The following is a 20214-nucleotide window of genomic DNA, read 5'->3' as shown; positions in this document are numbered from 1 at the left end:
CTGTGTTCTATGACCAAGAAATTAATGTTTTCCTGTTCAGTCCTTCCATTTAGTCAATACCAAATTTATTACATCACCAATAATTATTATTCTTATTTCTTATGGGTGAATTTAATGACTAGTGTTTGAAGTCTCTCTCTCTCTCTCTCTCTCTGTCTCTCTCTCTCTCTCTCTCAATGTTCAGGGTTTCTTACAAATAAAAACAGATCTTTGTTTTTTCTGGCACTAAGCACACTGTACGGGGCCATAGACATTTTTACACAGTTCCTCTGCCACTTATGCTGTCATAGTATAAAGAAAGTTTGGAAGGAAATATTAAAGTATGAATGGTATATTTTTATTATACAACAAACAATCAAGTGCTGGGCATTTTATTGCTATCCGTGCAAGCCATTAATTAGCATGAAAATTCCCACCTCATCCAACAACAAAAAAAAATCAAATATGATGTGTATCTCAGTCATCCTATTTTTTTTTTTTTTTTACACCACACGAACTAATAAATTACAAGATTCAAAAGATTAAATAAAAACAATTTTACAAAATGTACATGTCCCGGTATTACAGTGCACTCAAAGATGCAATCATCAACAGAAAATGACTGTTGATATTTTTACTTCTCATTCATTCAATGTTTGTAGCAAAACACTATTTGATAGTTTACCAATAGGTTCAAGAGAGAAGTTCCTTGTCTTGTTTGTGTACTGCCAACAATGGTGCCCAGCACCATCAAATACATGATTTGCAGCATTGAAGTAACGTTTTCAGCACATTCCAGTTTTCCACCAAACACCAAGCCATGCCAACTCTCTTTCATCTCATCAATTTGGTATGTTCTCCTGGTAATTTTTGAGCCAGTGTGTTGGGGCACACAAAACTTCCCTCTTGTGTATGCCTTGACGCCATCATGCCCTGGATTACTACTCAAGCTTCTGTTATGTAGCTGACTATTTCTTTTTTCCATGAGCCAGTAAACTCGTATAACCAAATAATGGTATTGACAGACCTCTGGCGATATGACCACATTATTGCACAGTTGCATACTCAAAATTCCAGGCTTATTGTCCATTATTTAACGAATAAACACTCACTGCACCATCCATGATTTAACTCGCACAAGCACAGACCTACCACCTTTAGTAAGCATTTACGCCTCATCATCACCAGTAACAAACATGTGCACATTCTTGTCTGATGAGATCATGTGACTGCATCGCTGTCTGCCAACCACACCCGCCAGACGCAGAGCATTTAACTTGGTGTACAGGACAGTACAAGTCACAGGATTAATCTGAGAATCTGTGTGGCTCTTTCTTGTGTCCATATAGTTCAATATATCAGAGTAGAATGCAGAGTAGTGTGGAAGTTCATAGAAGATGATGTTCTTAATTCCTTTGATTCGATACCTGAAAAAGAAATTTCTCTGATTTATTAAAGAAATCTCTTCAAATAAATCACATAAGAAGTCAAGGTTTTAAACAATTTAAGATCCTATAGGATTTTGCATGATCGTTCTTGAAAGGTTGAGTTTACCTTAAGTTATCAACAGAGTTGATAACTTAAGGTAAATTGGTCACCAATTTAGCCCGTCATCAGAGCAAATCCCCTTGCCAATAGATAAACCAAACATTCATTTCTACTCTCCACCAACGTGGCACTACAAACCCCATATATCTTTCTCGAAGGGATCTCTATGAACATCGTATTCAAGATCCCATAGAATCACTATAAATTATTAAGATGTTGTGGGAGTTTAAGGGATCTGAACCCTTTCAGCCCTAACATCGACCAGTATCTAATTTCTCCTTACAGTACCAAAAGCTGATCAAACATAAAGGTCATGAGAATAAAGACTATGATCACTAAAGATAAAAATCCTCCACTAAGTACCATTAACAATGGCTCTTATGCCATGGCCGCTAGGCCAATCAAATCTGGAATTGCATTATACAATGATCCAGTTCTAAACAAATTTATAAGGAATATATGGAACTCAGTAATGAGAATATTCATGTTGACAAAGGATTGTGTAAGAACCTAGGTCATGATACTGCAAAGGAATTCCACTGTAACAGTTGCAATTAAACTGCTGCAAAAGAACTAACCTCTGAAAAAGAATTTGTATATGGCATATAGCAGGCACTGTTACACAGTTTAAGAGTACTCATTTTTAACAACTTCAGGTATGAGGATATTATATGTTCTAAATGGCTTACCTGTAGAAAAAGTAAAATCTTTCTGTGAACAAAAGAAAAGGCCTTTTCCCTTGACGGAAGTAAGTCCTAGCCCTCTGTATTTCCTTCTGTTGTGAATACCTTTAGAAAAAAATAATACAAAATGAACGTTCACTGACAAGTTCATCATGTCACAATCGTTGGCATGTTGACCTGAGTAATGAGCAGTTAATATGTCATATAAATTACTTACTCTGATATCTGAGCACATTCTATGGCCTCTCGCTTGAAATAGTTTCTTAGCCGTACAAAGTCAAAGTATGATGGAACAAAAATTGCTGTATGGCCCATGAGAGAACCTTTGAATTCTGGTAAAACCTGCAACAACAACAAAACCATTCATGAATGTAAGTGAGCTTTCAAGTTCTGAGTCGTGTTTCAATCTGACAAATTTAGTGCTATTTAATTATTCAATACTATAACAACCCGCCCAATACCGTAGAGACCTTTCCATAGCCATATAATAGTCAAATGCCAGGCATTTAACTCAATTGAGCAAAGACTGTAGGCTGTTGTTTTCACTGAAACAATAATTATTGGAGCATCCTAACACAGGTTAAGCCTGTTTCTTGAAAGTCTGATAATTTACCAGGCCTAAAAACTATTTTATGTACAACATAACTGAACAGACAGTCAGCCTTCATTACCTCATGTGACACATGCCTTGGTAAGTTTGCACTAAAATTTAGCACCGGCATAAATAAATTTTGGCTTTTGATAAAATACTTTTTAGGGCTGCTAGGCTATTGAGAATTTTGTGAAGTGGGCCCCAGGTTTTGGTCATTTTGCAGACCACTTTTTGCTTTTGAATAACTGCTGACAATTAAGTAATGTTTAAAACACGAGCAGCAGTGTTTTATCCTGATTTAAAACCATGAGGCGCAGCCGAGTCGTTTTAGACCCAATAAAACACGTGCTGTGAGTTTTTATGAACAGCTTCAAAAACATTCCTGGAAAAGCGTGTGTCAAGAGAGTTCACAACAATTATGCTTTTGTGAACATTGGAAATTAGCATAGGAGAAAAACATTACACACCACATACTAATAAGGAGGAGGTTTTATCGGATACAAAACCACTGCACGTGATGTTTTATCAACCATTTGATAGGTTAATGAGTTTTTGAATGGCCTCTTGTGTTATAGTGACTCATCGAAACATCATACACATATCTACCAGTTATTTTTAAAAGGGTGGCAGATAAAAACTGGAGTGGGTTTTGTGAAATGACACCAAATAACAAGTTTTGTGGTACTGAGAAGGTTCAGAATGTTGCCAAAGAGAGAAGAAAGGAGTGAAAAGAGAGAGAAGAATTAAAAAAAAAAAATTTTTATGTAACTTTGCACTCTCAAAGACGCCTGGCTTGAGCAGCCTCATTTTCAAAATCTGGATAGATTATTAATATTATAATAATTAATATTATAATATAATTATTATTATTATTATTATTATTATTATCATTGCTTGAAAATATTATATTTTTTTAATCGAAATGAAATGTGAATAGGTGTTTAATAGCTCTTTTTTATATACTTTTAAGTTGTGAATAGCAATTTGTGTGGAATATTTTAATAAAGAATTATTTTTATTATTAATTATTATTATTATTTGTATAATATAATAATAATAATAATAATAATTTATTAAAATATTCCACACAAATTGCTATTTACAAGTTAAAAGTATATAAAAAAAAGAGCTATTAAAAAACCTATTCACATTTCTTTTCGATTAAAAAAAAAAAAAAAGATAATATTTTTAAGCAACAATGTTTTTGTAAAGAAAAAGAAAAAAAGAACAAATGTCATGAAGTTTTTTTTAAAAAAAATCAAATTCGGCATTTTAAAATCGGTCTACTTGATAAAAAGAAAAAATAATAAATAAATAAACAAAATACGCATCTCTCAAATGGCCCCTTCTGCAGTTTCAATGTCAATGTCCGCGTTCTTGATGTCACGTTGCATTCTTCGTAGTGTCCTAGAGCCTCTAAGAGAGACGAGTGCAGATCTTAACAGTGCAAATGATATTCGGCTCCTGATCCATGACATGGTTTTAGCATATTGCTCCCCTTTCTTGATAGCAATCAGCTCCGCTAATCAACTATGGTATCTCAAGCATTCATTGCCCATTCCGCCGGTTGTAGTGAAGACCAAAGGTGTAAATGTTCCATGCTCAATGTCGAGAACTCTCCTTGAGTACAGGCGCTTTTTCTCATTCTCATGCATACGATAGATTATTTGTATAATAATAATAATAATAATAATATTATTATTATTATTATTATTATTATTATTATTATCGCGGTTGACAACAGGAGACCGCAAGTCTAATTTTGTGTTTACTTTGGGCTGCCTGTGCAAATGCATGTGGAACAAATCGAGGTTGGTGGCCATTTTATTTCTCTGTTGCGCAAATTTACCTCGTTTTGATGCAAGAATCTGGCCTCATTTTCATGTGAAGATTTCACTCACACAAGTCCCCTCTCTTCAACATACAAATTTGGCATGTCAACCGCACTTTTAATCTGTGATTACTATTACTAGTTATGATTATGATAATGATTATTATTATGATTATTATTATTATTATTATTATTATTATTATTATTAATGATAAACTTGCTTTGGGCCGTGTTACATTGAAATGAACTGTGCTTGAAATGTGGGATACATTTCAAGTCATCATTTGCAGACCAATCAACATTTTCTCAGTTTTCAAACCACAACTTTATTTGAGTCTCAAATCTTAATGGCCGAGCACAAGTGCCCTACTAATTGGGGAGACTAAAAAAAGTATAAAGTAAAATCTATTCAACTGAGATTGAGTTAAGTTAAGAAAACCTAATAATTAATTATCATTAATTTTAAAACACCTTTATTACACCCATTTTGAAATCACTGGTGATCCTTGCAATCTGATTGGCTCTCAGCAGTGCAATTTATTCCCAAATTGCACCATTTTTTGCTCTAAATCGCATCTTTTCTTTAGCCCATCAAAATGGAAATGAAGTAACAAAAATAGAATATTAATATTGACAATGATACTCTCTGATTTCAAAATAGGTGTAATAAAGTGGTAATTGAACTTTGTGTCGTGCAATTTTGGTCTGAAATCATGCTTGTGATTTCAAATCAAACTCACGCTCCGCGCTCATTCGATTTTGAAATCAGGCATATGATTTCAGACCAAATTGTGCCCACTCAGTTCAATTACCATTATAAAAAATTATTTATTTGACAATAACTAGATAGATGAGCAGCAAGAACAACGCATGCATCCATCGTCCAACAGAGAGCTGACGTCAAACTTTCTTATAACGATTTTAAAGTTGTTCAAAGTTTTTGCAGATCTAATATTTTTAGGCAGTTTTCCCCATAATTTTGGTCCAAGGCAGCGAAAGGCAGCTCCAAGCTTTTGGTCCAAGGCAGCTCACAGTTTTCCTCGAGCTTCGCTCTCGGAAAACTGTTCACTTCTCAGAACAGATAATGTCCGCGGACAAATATCTGAGCATATTTTCGGGCCAAATAGAGGCTATTGTTTATCTATAAGTATCAAAAATGTTGCTAAATAAATATGGGCTGGACAAATTTTGTTTGACTTTATACATAAGGGTGCATTCATCTTGCAGGCGTCTGTTCTTTAGTGTTGGCAGCTGGGCCCTCTTAAGTAATTATGCGTAGGTTGCATGATGGTCTTTGTACACCGGAATATATTATTATTATTATTATTATTATTATTATTATTATTATTATTATTATTATTATTATTATTATTATTATTATTATTATTATTTCTTTTTTTTATGATATAGTTTGATGGTTTTTTTTTAGGTAAAAATCAATGAATAATAATAATATTGTTGTAATTCGATGAGATTTTTTTCCCCTTTTCTTCCAGAAAAAAATGTGCTTAAAAATAGTCTTTTTTTTTATCGAAAAGAATTGTAAATAAGTTTTAATAGCTACTTTTAACCTGTAAATAACATTTTACTTGGAATATTTTAATCATTATTATTATTATTATTATTATTATTATTATTATTATTATTATTATTATTATTATTATTATTGGATTGACTTGCTGTACATTCAAGTGAATGATGGTCCTGAACCAAACCTTTGTAAAACCCCAATTAGATAAGTCTCCCATTTGTACCTTATTTATGAAGATATTGAATCTTTTATCAGCTGCCTCAGCAAAGGTGGAACATTCAAAGCGATGGAAAGCCTGTTAAAAAGAAAACCGATTAGAATGACAATACAAATAAATTAATGGCAAGTAAAAAACAAAATGGAAAGAAACTGAATGCATGGCCACTAAATTATCTAGGGAGCAGAAGACCAGTAAGAATAAAGCAGTGAGTCTGTGGATCTAGTTTTAATATGCAACAAATGAAAGCAACACTTCCTGTGGTACATATATATACTGTTCATTATGCATGGCAAGGTGGTTCAATCTTCCATCCATGGATGAAATCCCACAGTGTGACCACTCAAATGAAAGCTACTGAGCAGTACTTTCCTATGGGGCTGTTTGTTATCTTGTACAAGATGGTTCTAATTTTTGAGTCTGTGGATGACATCCTAAAGTGTGACCATTCAAATGAAAACTCTTGAGCAATACTTTCCTGCGGTGCTGTTTATTATGTGCTGTATAAGATGGTTCTAACTTTTGAGTATGTTGAAGAAATGCTTAAGTGTGACCTCTCAAATGAGGGCTGTATTGAGCAATACTTTCCTGTACACATGGTGCTATTGCAAATTGAAACTTTATTGATCAAACTGTACAGCTGTAGCTTACCTGAGGCACTTGCACAACAACTTGGCAAATAGACCCTGGTACATCAGATGGACAAGCTTTCACTTTACCGGCAAAATATGGGTATTGTTAAGAAAATCAACCACAAACAAACAAGGAAGCAAAAGATTAAAAATTAAATTCTTGACAGCTATTAGCTAAGGGGAACAAGTCATCCCACACTCTTGACAAAATGAATTTGTAGGAAGTTGCAAGACTAGCGTTCCTGTATTGATGTGGCAAACCTACTATTCCCAGTCTCCCATCTCAGTCTCCCATCTTTCCTATCACCAAACTGAATGTTACTTCTCAGACACCATTGAGGGTAGAGTCCACCTGACCGCCTAATTTATTCTGATTCTTGTAGGCCAGGGTTCAATTCCCGGCTGGACCAGCACTCAGGGTCTTTAAATAACTGAGGAGAAAGTGCTGCCTTTGCTCTGATATCTGCAAACGGTTAGACTTTATCGGATAAGGATGAAAAACCGTAGGCCCCATATCACACAGTACTTTCACATAATCTGACTCTGTGGGACTTAAAAGAACCACCAGGGATGTAAAAAATCTCTGCAGTGACCACCCCTAGTAAATATCTCAAATTCATAATCACATAAGGGGGCATTCATAACTCATTACTTTACTTCATTAATAATTCTTGTAAACTGTGCTACAAGCAGTCTGACAAAGCCCCCCACACAGTATAATTTAGTAAACTTAATCCCTTAATCCCTTTGCGTCACAGATCCCAGAAGTGTGTGAGAAACACTTTAATTTGCAGCTTGTTTGGTTTCACTCAGCCAGTGGAAAATATATTTTTATGATACATAAAAATAAAAGGATATTGTAACAATGCTTGTTAAAAAGTGAGTTCATTTCTGGTGATACAAAGCTGCTGAATAGTAGAGACTGTCTGTAATACTTGGACCTGAATTTTGTAAACACAGCAAGTAAATTATTATTATTATTATTTTTAGAGTAGAATAAATCAGTTTCAATTTGATGAATCACACTATATTTAACAGCCTTAAAACAAAAAATTAAACCTATGGTCCTCAGATTTCCAACTCTTTATTTTACAAATACAAAGAGTAAACATCAAGCTGCACTACAGGCCTAAGTGCCCCACACAGCTGGAGCTTAACCAGGTTTCTGAAGCATGAAGCAACTAGGAGTATTGCCACCCCCGTCCCCCCCTGGATGGGATGCTAGTCTATAGGGTACCCCCAGCAGTATGTTGCTGGTACCAATTTATTTACAGCTGTTTCAACAAAGATTGTCCAAAAAAAGCGTAAAAGCGTATGCGAAAATGCTGAAAGGTAGTCTGGGAAATACCCATAAATTTCAAAAAAGCTCAGAATCCATAATGCCCACCATCTCAATCTTCGCTGTAAGGTTGAGGCATTATGGATTCTGAGCATTTATTGAAATTTATTGGGTATTTCCCATACGACTTTTCGGTATTGTCGCGCACGCTTTTACGCTTTTTTCGGGCAACCTTTGTCAAAACAGCTGTTTACACCTGAGTCATAGTGCAACTTGTAAAAAATGGATTTGAAATTATCAATAACAAAGAAAAGCATGTACCATCCATTAAGGCACCACATTCGAACACGAGAGAAGTCAACATCATGGGGATCTTTGGGTTGCAGATGAAGGTGCTCAAAGATGTGCTGCAAGAAAAGAGGAATTATAGTGGTCTGAAACTCTATCACAGGAGTGTTCTAACAGAGTAATAACCGACCTATAGTGCATTCTAGATTGCTTTTATGTTGTTTTAGCTCAGGTACACAGGATTTCTGCATGTGGTCCTCAATTTCTTTAGGAAATTTTGCCCCAATGTTTTATCTGCTGCTTTGTGCTTCATTTTGTGATAAAAACAGACATCTGATAATAAAGAGTTTTTATTGGCCAGGGGCAACAATTCCTGAGGGAATTGAAGAATAAAAACAAAGCTGTAATTACCAGTATCTAAAAAAGCACTACATGTATAGGTTGGTTATGCACCAAGCCCTCCAACTAGTATTATAACTTATATTGCTTTTTTTTTTTTTGTTTTCTATGAATCTATCTCCTTTCACTATAAGCATGGACGACATATATCAGAGTTGTTAGCTATTTTGTCACAGATACCTGAACATGCTCCCAGTTCTGCATGAGAAAGACGTCTGTTTGATCCATGATCATGACTTCAATGGAGGAAAGAAAATCATACTCGTGGGACTTTTCACTGCAAAGAAATCACAAGTCGGAAGGTCTTAGGTTTGACTCCTGATAGGAGCACTCAGAATTTCTTTTTCCAAGTTTGCCTGTGTCATAACTGAATAATACATCATTCTCATTTTGTTCACCAGGCTTAAAATATTGCATCACATTTCCTTTCATTGAGCATATGCCACTCATCGACATTTCAATCCTAGCAGTATGTAGATGTTTGTCCCATGAACCTAGTTTAATGGCCTTAGCTCCCACAAGTCTCCTGTAGCTCAGTGGTAGAGCATCCGAACTAGTAATCAGAAGGTCTTAGGTTCGACTCCTGATAGGAGCACTCGGAATTTCTTTTCCCGAGTTTGCCTGTGTCATTACTGAATAATACATCATTCTCAAATCACAAGTCATTAACAATAATTAATAAAAGGCACACAAGGGGTAGGTTCGGTGGAAAATCTTAGCTTCAAAGTGGTTTTACAAAAATTAATACATTTTCACTTGTGGGTTCATTTTCGTTGCTAGAAATGCCACACCCTACATATAAATGGGAATCTAGTCCATTCTGGATAACCTCTGGAATTATTTTGTAAGGTTCTCTCACCAATTTGTCAATCTCAATTTATCTACCTTGGTGGTTAACTTTAGAAAGCAAATGATGATTTGCAGCATCACCACTGACACTGCAAAACATCACATGTTTCCTGAGGTTACTTGGCGTAGGGTAAAGTGTTTCAGCAAATAAAATACATAACGAAACAACCCTCAAGCCCACAAATAATCATGAGTTTTTTAAGTTTGAAATTGAGTCACAGAACATCGAAAATATCCTACAATACGAAGCTTTAGCTAGCTAACTAAAACAGAACATTTTAAACAGCTGAGAATGACGTACTCTTCAGTGAGTAACACAGGCATACTTGGAAAAAGGAAATCCAAGTGCTCCTATCAGGAGTCGAACTTATGATCTTCCAAATACTAGTTCGGATGCTCTACCACTGAACTACAGTAGACTCATGGGAGCTAAGGCCATTAAACTAGGTTCATGGGACAAACATCCTGCATACTGCTAGGATTGGAATGTCATGTGTGGTATATGGACAATGGAATAAATGTGATGGAATATTTTAACCTGGTGAATAAATGAAAATGTTGTATTATTCAGTTAGTGACACAGCCATGCACAGCTCTTAAAGCAACAATTCATTACCCTTGACTTCCTATGATGGTCCTAAGTCCAAGAGGTGAAGCCACAATGATGTCTGAAGAATAAAACTTTGCATATAATGTCATAGATTTTCTACTGACTGAAATCCCCAGTCTAAAGCAATCATCTATGTTCCCTGCAAACATCAGTTTAAAGTCCTCAGGTCTTAAGTCTTTGGAATTATCAGTCTCCTCTTTGTCACTAAACTCATCGTAAAATCGCTTCTTGTTCATGACTTGACCCTGCAAAGATCAATAAGTGAGTGGTCAATAGTATTTGAACGATGATCCACCATTCTATTTCCAGAAAAAGTTGGTATCAGTCTCTTTTGTATCCCTATAATTGCTTTTAAAGATGGTCTGTTGTCTGTATAGCCTCAATTTTGTCAAGAGCCGACAAAGAAAACTTATTGCCTTCCAGTACTGTTCTGTAGTCAAATTTCCAAGCTAGGCTAGTAAAATATTATTAGACTGTGAAAAACGGGTGCACTTTCTGCTCTTTTGTGGTGTATGGGTCAATCAAAAGCCAGAAACAGCATCTGTGCTCTCAGGCTAGAGCAAAATTTGTTGGTGAGATATTCAAGATAGAGGTGTCTTGTATAATAATAATACAAGACACCTCTATCTAAAAATCTCACAAACAAATTTTGCTTTATTATTCCCTTTTCTAAATACAAGGTATAGCTATCCTTCTGGTACATTTGTGATGACCATGTCCCTTGTATACCTGCCAACTTTTTCTGAGTCAAATGCGTGAGATCTTTGTCTTGTTATAACCGGGATTTCCGAAAAAGTCCGAGCCACTTCCGAAGATCTCCGATGATTTTCCGAAGATTTACGAACGTTGCCAAAAATGTCCGAAGATATTCCGCCGACCTTCGAACACAGGAATACGTTTCAAATGGATTGTAGACATTTGAAAGCTTTTGCGATTGTTATAAAGAGCAAAGAAATATAATACATAACAAATCTGAACTGAAATGAAATTAGAACAGCTCGTCCGAATTTGTGAGTCAGGCGTGAGAAATTGTCCTCGATGCATGAGATCGATGTGTTTAGTCCGCAGGCGTGAGACTCGCGCATAATGCGTTAGAGTTGGCAGGTATACCCTAGTAATACAGTGTATATTAACAGGAACAGGAGTAAGTACTCCATTAAGGCCTGGTCTGTTAAGAGCAGAGTGACAAAGTATTGTGCAAGCGTTTGGCCTAAGTCTCAGCAACTTTTGTTAGCCCAACCAAATGTTAGCTAGAGTCTGAAACCTCATCAACTCTACTGTAGTTGATGACTCTTGGTTTAGGTATGTCTGGTACCACAAGGGTCTGCTTTTGGACCTGATTTGCTCTGAGAAGCAAGGTCAAAATGAAGGACAACATGTAGGGCTATGTACTGGATAGCAATGCCAGGTACAATAATTAACAAGCAGTCTGGCATCTGCACCTTACCCCATCTCCCGGACAGATAAGCTGCATCAAGGCTTCAACCACCTTTAACGCTGCATCTCGGAAAGGTACTAAGATCACAACCTTTGGTCTTGTTAACCCTTGATCACGTAGTTCACTGTAAAGAAAACATTCCAATCCGTAAACAAGTTTTGGAAGACAGGTGATCTTGCAGAGGAATCCTTGCAGCTACAGAAAATTACAACTTAATGATTCATGGCGAGATACGCGTAGGTCAGGAACTCAAGAACTGTTCTTTCTATTCCTGTGCTTGTGAAAAACATAAAACGATTTATACAATGAAGTAATGTTCATTGAAGAACAGCTTTGCTGCAAATCTGTCAGCCGATTGTCTTACCAACAAATTATCAACAGCCCATTAATGTTTGTTGGCCATTGTTAGCCATTTGTCAGTCGCCTGTTGGCCGAATGTCGGCCGCTTGCCGACCAACCATTTAACGACAGTCGTCCGACAGGTTTTTGGGGAAGCTGTTCTTCAAGTTTTCCAACAATATGTATGTATAAAATCATGTTAATGAAGTTTGGCATCAACCAATTTTGTTTCTGATGCATTTATCATGTTTCTTCAGCCAGGTAGACATCCGACTTACCCAATCTCTTTCTTGTCTTTCCAAGACTGAACAATTCTGACCGTATTCTTCACTACTCTTGAACATGTCCTGAAATGCAATACAAGCAGAACGTTTACTTCAAATTGCAGTCCTGAAGCTGTATGTTAGAGCAGCAGCTGATTGCACTCCTCCATTAATTCTAACTCTGGAATATGGTGAGACAAAAGCACTCATGGTAATTTCTGCAAATTAAAGTACAAGGGTTTACAAACAAAGGGTTTCAATTAGTAAGAAAACAATTCACTTTACTTCAAAACATGATTCACAGCATGAAGGCAATAGAGACTTCTTATTTCATCACCATTCTGAAATGTGCGGTTGGAGTAAAACACATCCTGCAAAAGAATGACAGTTCTTACTATTTGCATGCAAATTTGCATGGATCAAATAATGGCTACTTTAGAAAGCAATTCTCTCTTGAAACATCAAATTAATTGTTTGCCTCACAAATTTATAGCATGGATGAGGGGGTTAGTTTGTAAAGAAATTGTGGTGCTGCATCAGCATGGGGTAGAAATGAATGTTAGGTTTATCAACAGAGTTGATAGCTTACTGCGCCTTTCAATAACATACGGACTCTGAACTTCAACCCCAGCTAACGATTTGCGTGTTTTACTGCCGTCAATCATAATTACGGCAACAAGCAATTGACCAGAAAAATACAGAAACCGACAAAGTGGATCGAAATCCGCCAATCACAGCGCACGAACATGACCTTTTGACCCTGTTGAGCCAAAGGTTTTGTTTTCTACGAGGTCAGCTGCAGTGATTGACAGCAGAGAAAAGCATAACGGTTGATTGAATTTTGAACTTCAGAGTCCGCATGTTATTAAAAGGCGCAGTAAGGTGAATTGGCCACCGTAAAGAGATTCAAGTGCTGATGTTTCCAGTGTTATCCCTTCATTGATTCACTCTGACAAAGGGCAAATGCTTGAAGCGTTGCACTTGAATCTCTTTATGGTTGCCAATTTACCTTAAGTTATAAACTCTGTTGATAAACCTAACATAGGTACAGCATAAGTGTTGATCAAACTGTTTTGACTGCTACACTACTGGTCTTCATCAGGGATGGTGTCAACTCTTAGTTCAAAATTTTTGTACAACATTTACATCCTTGAACAACCTTGTTCTTCTTAAACCTATAAACATCTAAAACCAATCCCAAGGAAAGAAAAACAATTCCAAGGTCATTTCATTATTCTGAGGTACATAAAAGCAAACCTTTGAAGCAGGAAGAACATTGGACTTGCCTGGTATGAGTTGATGTGGCGAAAAAGATCTCGTTGAAGTGGAGTGAACAACCCTGTTTAAAGACAACAGAAAAAAACAGTGTTAATCGAGAATAAAATTAACAAAGTTTGTTTTTAACACATTAGAAAAATGCTTGACTATACTATGTTTTCCAACACTATACAATATGAAATTTACGAAACACCATTCAGTCAGAAAATCTGTAAAACAGTTTAGTAGCAATTTAAGCTTTGTTCGTCTGTCAGTGACTGGACTATGATTGTAGTTATGTACCTGAGAATAATCCTCACCCCTTATTTCAAGAAAGTCCTTTCAACCCTTTAGTCTCCATTATCAATACATTTGCATATTCACGTAAGGGTGACTGTTGAGATCATTTTGTCTGTTGCGAAAGTGTTGTGATAGTTGAAATACCATTGCTGCAATACTATTGCAATACAATTACATTGTAGGTGATGTTATTGTATGTCAGATTGTACACTGTTACACAGAGGGACTACTTGTTTTACCTTTAAATGCAGCTAAGGCCCTGAAACAAGCTACTATCAAACAAACATAGACTGAAACAAAGTTGTATTTTAACTTTTAATTCTCCTGGTTTCACAGCAGGGAACAAGGAATGTATTTTTCAATCACAGAAAAAGGACTTCAGGAGATTATTTGATGACTACTGAAACTATCACTTGTTGAGAAAACTATCATGTACAATAGTTGTGATAGTTGAAATTGTGATCAATGCATTGCTATTGAAACTCTCGCTGTTTCGATAAATCAATAGTATGATGTATTGTTACACTGCCACATATATGTACTCTCCTATTACTGTCTTCCAAATATTTCTACCTGCCATCTTGGATCATATAACTGACCAAGATTAGTGGTTCAAATTATTCATTCCTTGAGTTCTTGCTTTGTTTTCTAAAATAACATTGCGCATCGAAAGGTAGTGCCGATATTGTAGCAATACTGTAGTCTTACTTTTTGTCTATCACTAATACCTGCCAAGATTAGCTAATGCTATATGCGGGTTGTGTTAATAATTGTCTTTGTATATTTGTTGGAAATAATAATAAATTGAAATTGAATTAAATTTGACTCTCACTTTACTCATAAAGTACCTTGGCTCAAAGAAGGGAGGGAAGCTGAAAGAAAGAATTTGTTTAAAGATGGTGCCTACTAATTAACAAGTTTTTTTTTTGTGTGGTTTATGACTATGGGGTGAAAGCAGATTTTAGCAAGGGCTATTGGAAATACAAACAGAAAATTGGGGGCAACCTCACATATTTTAGAGATAATTAAGCAATTATTCTAAAAAAAGCACAGTAAAATACAAAGTAGTGTATGGCATTCTTTCCTCCAAATTGAAGCTTTATTATCTCTAAAAAATGCATGGTTGCCCCAATTTTCTTTTTGGATACCAAGGGCACTTGCTACAACTGTAAATTCTGCTTTCTCTGCATAGTTTTAAACTGCGCAAAAATATCACTGTATTGGTAGGTACCACCTATAGGAAACACAAGTATCTCGAGATGCGCAGAACGTATGTGCAGTAGCAAAAGTAGGCACCGTCCTTAAACAAGGCATTTCACCATTGCTGATCATTTTCTTTATTCTCATAACCCATATGTTTGATCAAACAGTGGTATTGTAAGGAGAAATAGTATACTGGTCACTACTGGGGCTTGAAGCATAAAGAGTGAGTGGAGCACAAAAAGAGATCAAACTAAATTAATAAACCTGACAGACCTTGGGGGTTAGGAGTTTTATTGATTTTTTCCCATCCTTGAACAAGCCTTGCTTTTATCTGGGAGAAGAAAACAAAATTTATCAAGTACAATATTGCAATATCCACACATGCACCTTGGTCTACACTGTACATTTTGTTGATGATAATTTCATTACCTTCAAATCTGTAAATGTTGCTTCTTCATTCATATTTGCACAAACAGTGGGTAAAGCCTGAACCGATGGGAAAATTTCATTGATGCTGCCAAGTGACGGAATCTGAACATGAAAAAAAAAAATAAAGATGGTTAGATGGATGATAGATTGTTAATAATTTATATTCATTTGACATAATAAGAACCCTGCCAAAAATTTCTGAGAACCAAAGCTTCAGTTCACATGTTCATACACTTTTGATGTGTTGGGCATTCTAGTCAGCTAAAAGTTAAGTTGCACTTTGAGCCAAAGTGGCCCAACATGGCCAGAGCACAAACCATTTTCTGTAATGAAGTGACTAGGAGTATTGCTTAATTCTCCATGGATGGGATGTTAGTCTATTACAGGGTTACCCCTAGCAGTGTGTCACTGGTACCCATTTATACACCTGGTTGAAGAGAGACAATGAAGAGCAAAGTTTCTTGTCTGAGGAAACAACACATCAGGGAAGAGACCAACCTGGCCTCAAACCCCCAATCTTCTGACCATCTGATCAAATGTTTGATGCAGTAACCACTACACTACTGTGCCTTCAGTCTGGGTACACAATCCAGATATAGAATAATTAAGAGGAAATAACTTACTTTGCTTGTTTTCTTTTGCCAAGTGTTAAGATCACTGAGATGTTTCTGTGCAGTTTCATCTAGGTCTTGTTCAAAGTGAACTACAAATGGGTCTTTATTTCCTGTAGGAAGAAATAGAAAAAAATCCTGTTACATTCAAGTGTCCCAATCTGTCTTACACCTTACAGTTGAATGTTATAAATATCAGTTAAAGTGCTAGCACAATGAATATTAATTATAGTAACCACAGCTAAGGCTTTCACTCATGGTAGCTTGCTTTGTTTACATGGCAGCTATATGGCTTACATGATACATGTATATGAAAATCACCCTGCAGTAAACCTCTATCTTTATCTTTGGAAAACCATCCTGAAAATTTCTAAGGTTACTATGGCTGACAAAATGTAATTAGTTTTGAAAGTATTATCGAGGGAAAATTTAATTAAGTTACTTTCATAAAGTTACTCATGAACAGTGTTCTTATCTAGTAACATCTGCTGTAAACCATGAAACAGTATCTACACATTGTACATTCTACAAAAATGTTGAATACCAAATGTACTCTTCTGACTTTAATACCTGCCAAAGGTCTATCTTTGACATCGTCACCATCATCACTGTCGCCATCCATTTTTTCATCATCACTTTGCTCTACTGCTTCATTTTCTTTCCTATAATCATCAGCATCAGCTTCATTTTCGTCAGCAATGTCATTGTCATCAGCATCACTGCCATCATCATCATCAGTGTCATCACTTTCAACATCACTGTTTCCTTGGGTAACATTTTCTTTTCCGTAAACATTGGCAGCCATGTTGTGATCAGCATTATTGCTGCTTTTTCCTTTATCCTGCCGTGAAAAAATCAGATAATTTGTGTTGACAATCAGTTCAACTACTACATATACAAACTCCTTGTAACATTAACAACAATATTAATGATAATTATCATTGTAAATTCCTACATTTCATTGCCAATCAATCACTGGCACATACATGTAAATAAATAAAAGCAAATGAGGGATTTTTGCAAGACTACATGTAGCATTAGCGTATTGAAGTGCCTTTTGTGCCTTAACATCTAAATTAAGCCAGATAAGCTCTGTTTTGGCACACAGACTGGTCATGAAGACACTTAGTTACATAATATTATTAATTTTAGGTTTTGAACAAAATGCTAAAATATAACCAAGAAAAAGCTTATTACTTTTCTCTAAAAATTATGCAAGTAAGCTACACAAAACAAGAACTGATGCTTGACTGATTGTTTTTGTATTTGAGACTGACCCAAGTCAAGCAAAGAACTTGTGGTCATCAACAAAACGAATCAGTCAAGCATGGGTATCACTTTTATTCAGTTGCTTCAGCTTGCTCAGGTGGTGAAAGAAGCTAAAGAAAGCCATCTCGACAGACGCCTGGGAGCAATAACAGTTAGTTGGAAGTATGGGATACAACATCCTTAGAAAATGGACAAGAAGTTGGAACGAGGGACATGAGAGATGGAATAAATTTAAAGGGTTAAAGGAAGCGAGCAGATGCGACTCTTCAACCTCCCTACAGTATTTACCTGGGATTTTTCTGCTTCTGTTTGTGTTGTATGACCATTGACTTGCTTTCTGTTTTTATTCCTTTCCTTCTCACTCTTGTGCTCATCATCATCTTCCATCTCCTCTTCATTTTCTTCACCTTCTCCATTTTCATTATCTTTCCATTTCTTCATCAACTGGTTCATGTCCGATCCAGAATCAATTCCAAACATTCCAAGCAACTCCAAATAAGGATCAGCATTACCCTCGTTATCTGAACTGTCGGATTCTTGACTCTACCAAAAAACAAAACCAGAAAATAAAACTAAGCTGTATATTAAACGGTTTTATAGAGTTCTTATGCCTGTGAAAAACTTTAAAAGAAAAACTTTAAAACCCAACACATTATATTTCTCACCTGGGTAACTTCATGCAACTTTTCGTCTTTCTTCTGTGCATTGAAAGAGAACAAAAATAGAACACAGGACTTCAGTAATCATTAGAGTTTGTGTCATAAATGACAGAAAAATGTCTCAAAATTCATTAATAACTCATAAAGAGAAAACAAGGGAAATCACTACCATGAAGGAGGTTTGGAAAATCACTCTATCATGAGCCTCTGGCTCGGGAGACTGTGCAAGCACTTCCCGTGTTATTGGCATTAATTATTATTATTATTATTATTATTATTATTATTATTATTATTATTATTATTATTATTATTAGAAGCTCTGGTGAACTTTTGCTTTAAATTTCTCCACTAATATTACTAGTAATAATCAAAGGTTAGGGAGTGCAGTCAATTATCTCGATCCCAGGCTCTCTCCTTTGTCAAGTTGGTGATGATGTCATCCACCCCTGCAAAATCTGTGGGGGATGCCAGATACGCATCTCAAGATCCATTCATTCATTCATTCGTTGATGATAAATTGTCCCATGCAATCTCGACTCCAAACACAATAATAATTATTAAGAACGCACTCCTAATAATTATTATTAGGAGTGCGTTCTTTCTACATCAAACGTAATTAATGGTTTGAGGAGCTTATACATCAAACACTCAAAAGAGCATTTTTATCTGATTTCCAAACACCTCAATGTTGGTTTTAAAAAACTTATAACAAGTGCTTAGAAAGATTTCCGTGCAGCCCCGTACATAATTATACATGCATCACTGTCATACTAACCCTCTTATACAAAATGTATACATGATTAACGTACAGGGCTGTGCGGAAATTATTGCTAAATGCTTTACATAAGGATAATACATTTTGTGCGCAATCCTCTCCAAAAATACAAACAGCTGTTCAAGTAATGAGCCTCTTTTTTTCATGAGTCTTAAGCTCCATTCACACCAACAAAACATGTTTAATTAAACCAGGTTTAGCAAAATGAAAATTGGCAACAGAAAGCCGAACCATTGGCTTTGAGATAGGATTCAAGTAAACTTTAACTTATGCTTTCATTTGCGCTGAATCTGTAGTCGACAAAAATCCGAAAGCAGCTTTCGTAAAGGAAAAAAATTTAAAATGAGTTTAAGGACGGTGCCTACTATTGTTACTGCGCATACGTTCTGCGCATCTCTAGATACTCCAGTTTCCTATGGGTGGTGCCTACTAATACAAGGATGTTTTTGCGCGGTTTAAAACTGTGCGGAGAAAGCAGAACTTAGCAGATGATTTTGGTATCCATAAAGAAAATTGGGGGTAACCATGCATTTTTCAGAGGTAATAAAGCTTCAATTTGGAAAAAAAGCGCCATACATTGCTTTGTATTTTGCTGCTTTTTAGAATAATTGTTGCTTAGTTATCTCTAAAAATGCGTGGTTACCCCCAATTTTCTTTTTGGATTTCAATAGCCGCTACTAAGATCTGCTTTTCCCGCATAGTTATAGACCGTGCAAAAATACTTCGCTATTAGTAGGCACCGTCCTTAACTAAACAGCTTTTAAACGTGTTTAAGCCTTGGTGTGAATGGGGCATTAGACTTCAGACACGGACGTGATTAAGCTGTGGGGGATTGAAATGCGTCTTTTACCTTGGTATTGCTAAATTCTTTTCTCGGTCTCTTCAGTGATTTTCCGACCTCGTACCTGAAGAAATTGCAGCAAACTATGATCAAAACACAACTCACGTGCATTTCAGAAACATGTAAGCAAACTTAGCGGTTATCTAAGAAGACACTTAACGAAAAGTAACCTACTCTTCATCCACTGGGTGTTGTTCTCCGTACTCTTTAAGATGTCGTTTTTGGCCTTTAGATATGTTTTTTGCGCTCTTTTTCATTTGCTGTTTTCGTCCACCATGCCTGTGACCTTTCGCCATCTTGAAATGGTAAGAGAAAAGATTGGGTTGTACCTACCTCGTCCTGATGCTCCGAAGCGTGGATCCTGGGACGAGCGGGTAAGCTCCGGAGATAAA

General features: G+C 36.1%; 1 protein-coding gene across 1 annotated transcript; it reads right to left on the bottom strand.

Moving 5' to 3' along the window:
• Positions 1-355: 355 nt before the first annotated feature.
• LOC146448358 (U3 small nucleolar RNA-associated protein 25 homolog) lies at positions 356-20204 on the bottom strand. The gene is made up of 21 exons (XM_085102659.1): positions 19997-20204; positions 19832-19886; positions 18213-18245; positions 17819-18090; positions 16849-17105; positions 16291-16391; positions 15668-15769; positions 15512-15569; positions 13765-13817; positions 12764-12849; positions 12494-12562; positions 11886-12000; positions 10445-10683; positions 9160-9256; positions 8614-8699; positions 7872-7954; positions 7033-7109; positions 6388-6459; positions 2428-2552; positions 2217-2315; positions 356-1406 (listed from the first exon to the last, which is right to left on the bottom strand). The coding sequence occupies exons 1-21, from the start codon at positions 20116-20118 to the stop codon at positions 1148-1150; spliced, it is 2460 nt and encodes an 819-aa protein (XP_084958785.1). The 5' UTR covers positions 20119-20204; the 3' UTR covers positions 356-1147.
• Positions 20205-20214: the final 10 nt, after the last annotated feature.

The sequence above is a fragment of the Pavona decussata genome, unplaced genomic scaffold (assembly GCF_977016875.1).
Source record: "Pavona decussata unplaced genomic scaffold, jaPavDecu1.1 SCAFFOLD_978, whole genome shotgun sequence".
In the NCBI taxonomy this organism is placed as follows: Eukaryota; Metazoa; Cnidaria; class Anthozoa; order Scleractinia; family Agariciidae; genus Pavona; species Pavona decussata.
The sequence above is the reverse complement of the archived record's forward strand: the minus strand, read 5'-3'. Positions and strand labels throughout refer to the sequence as shown.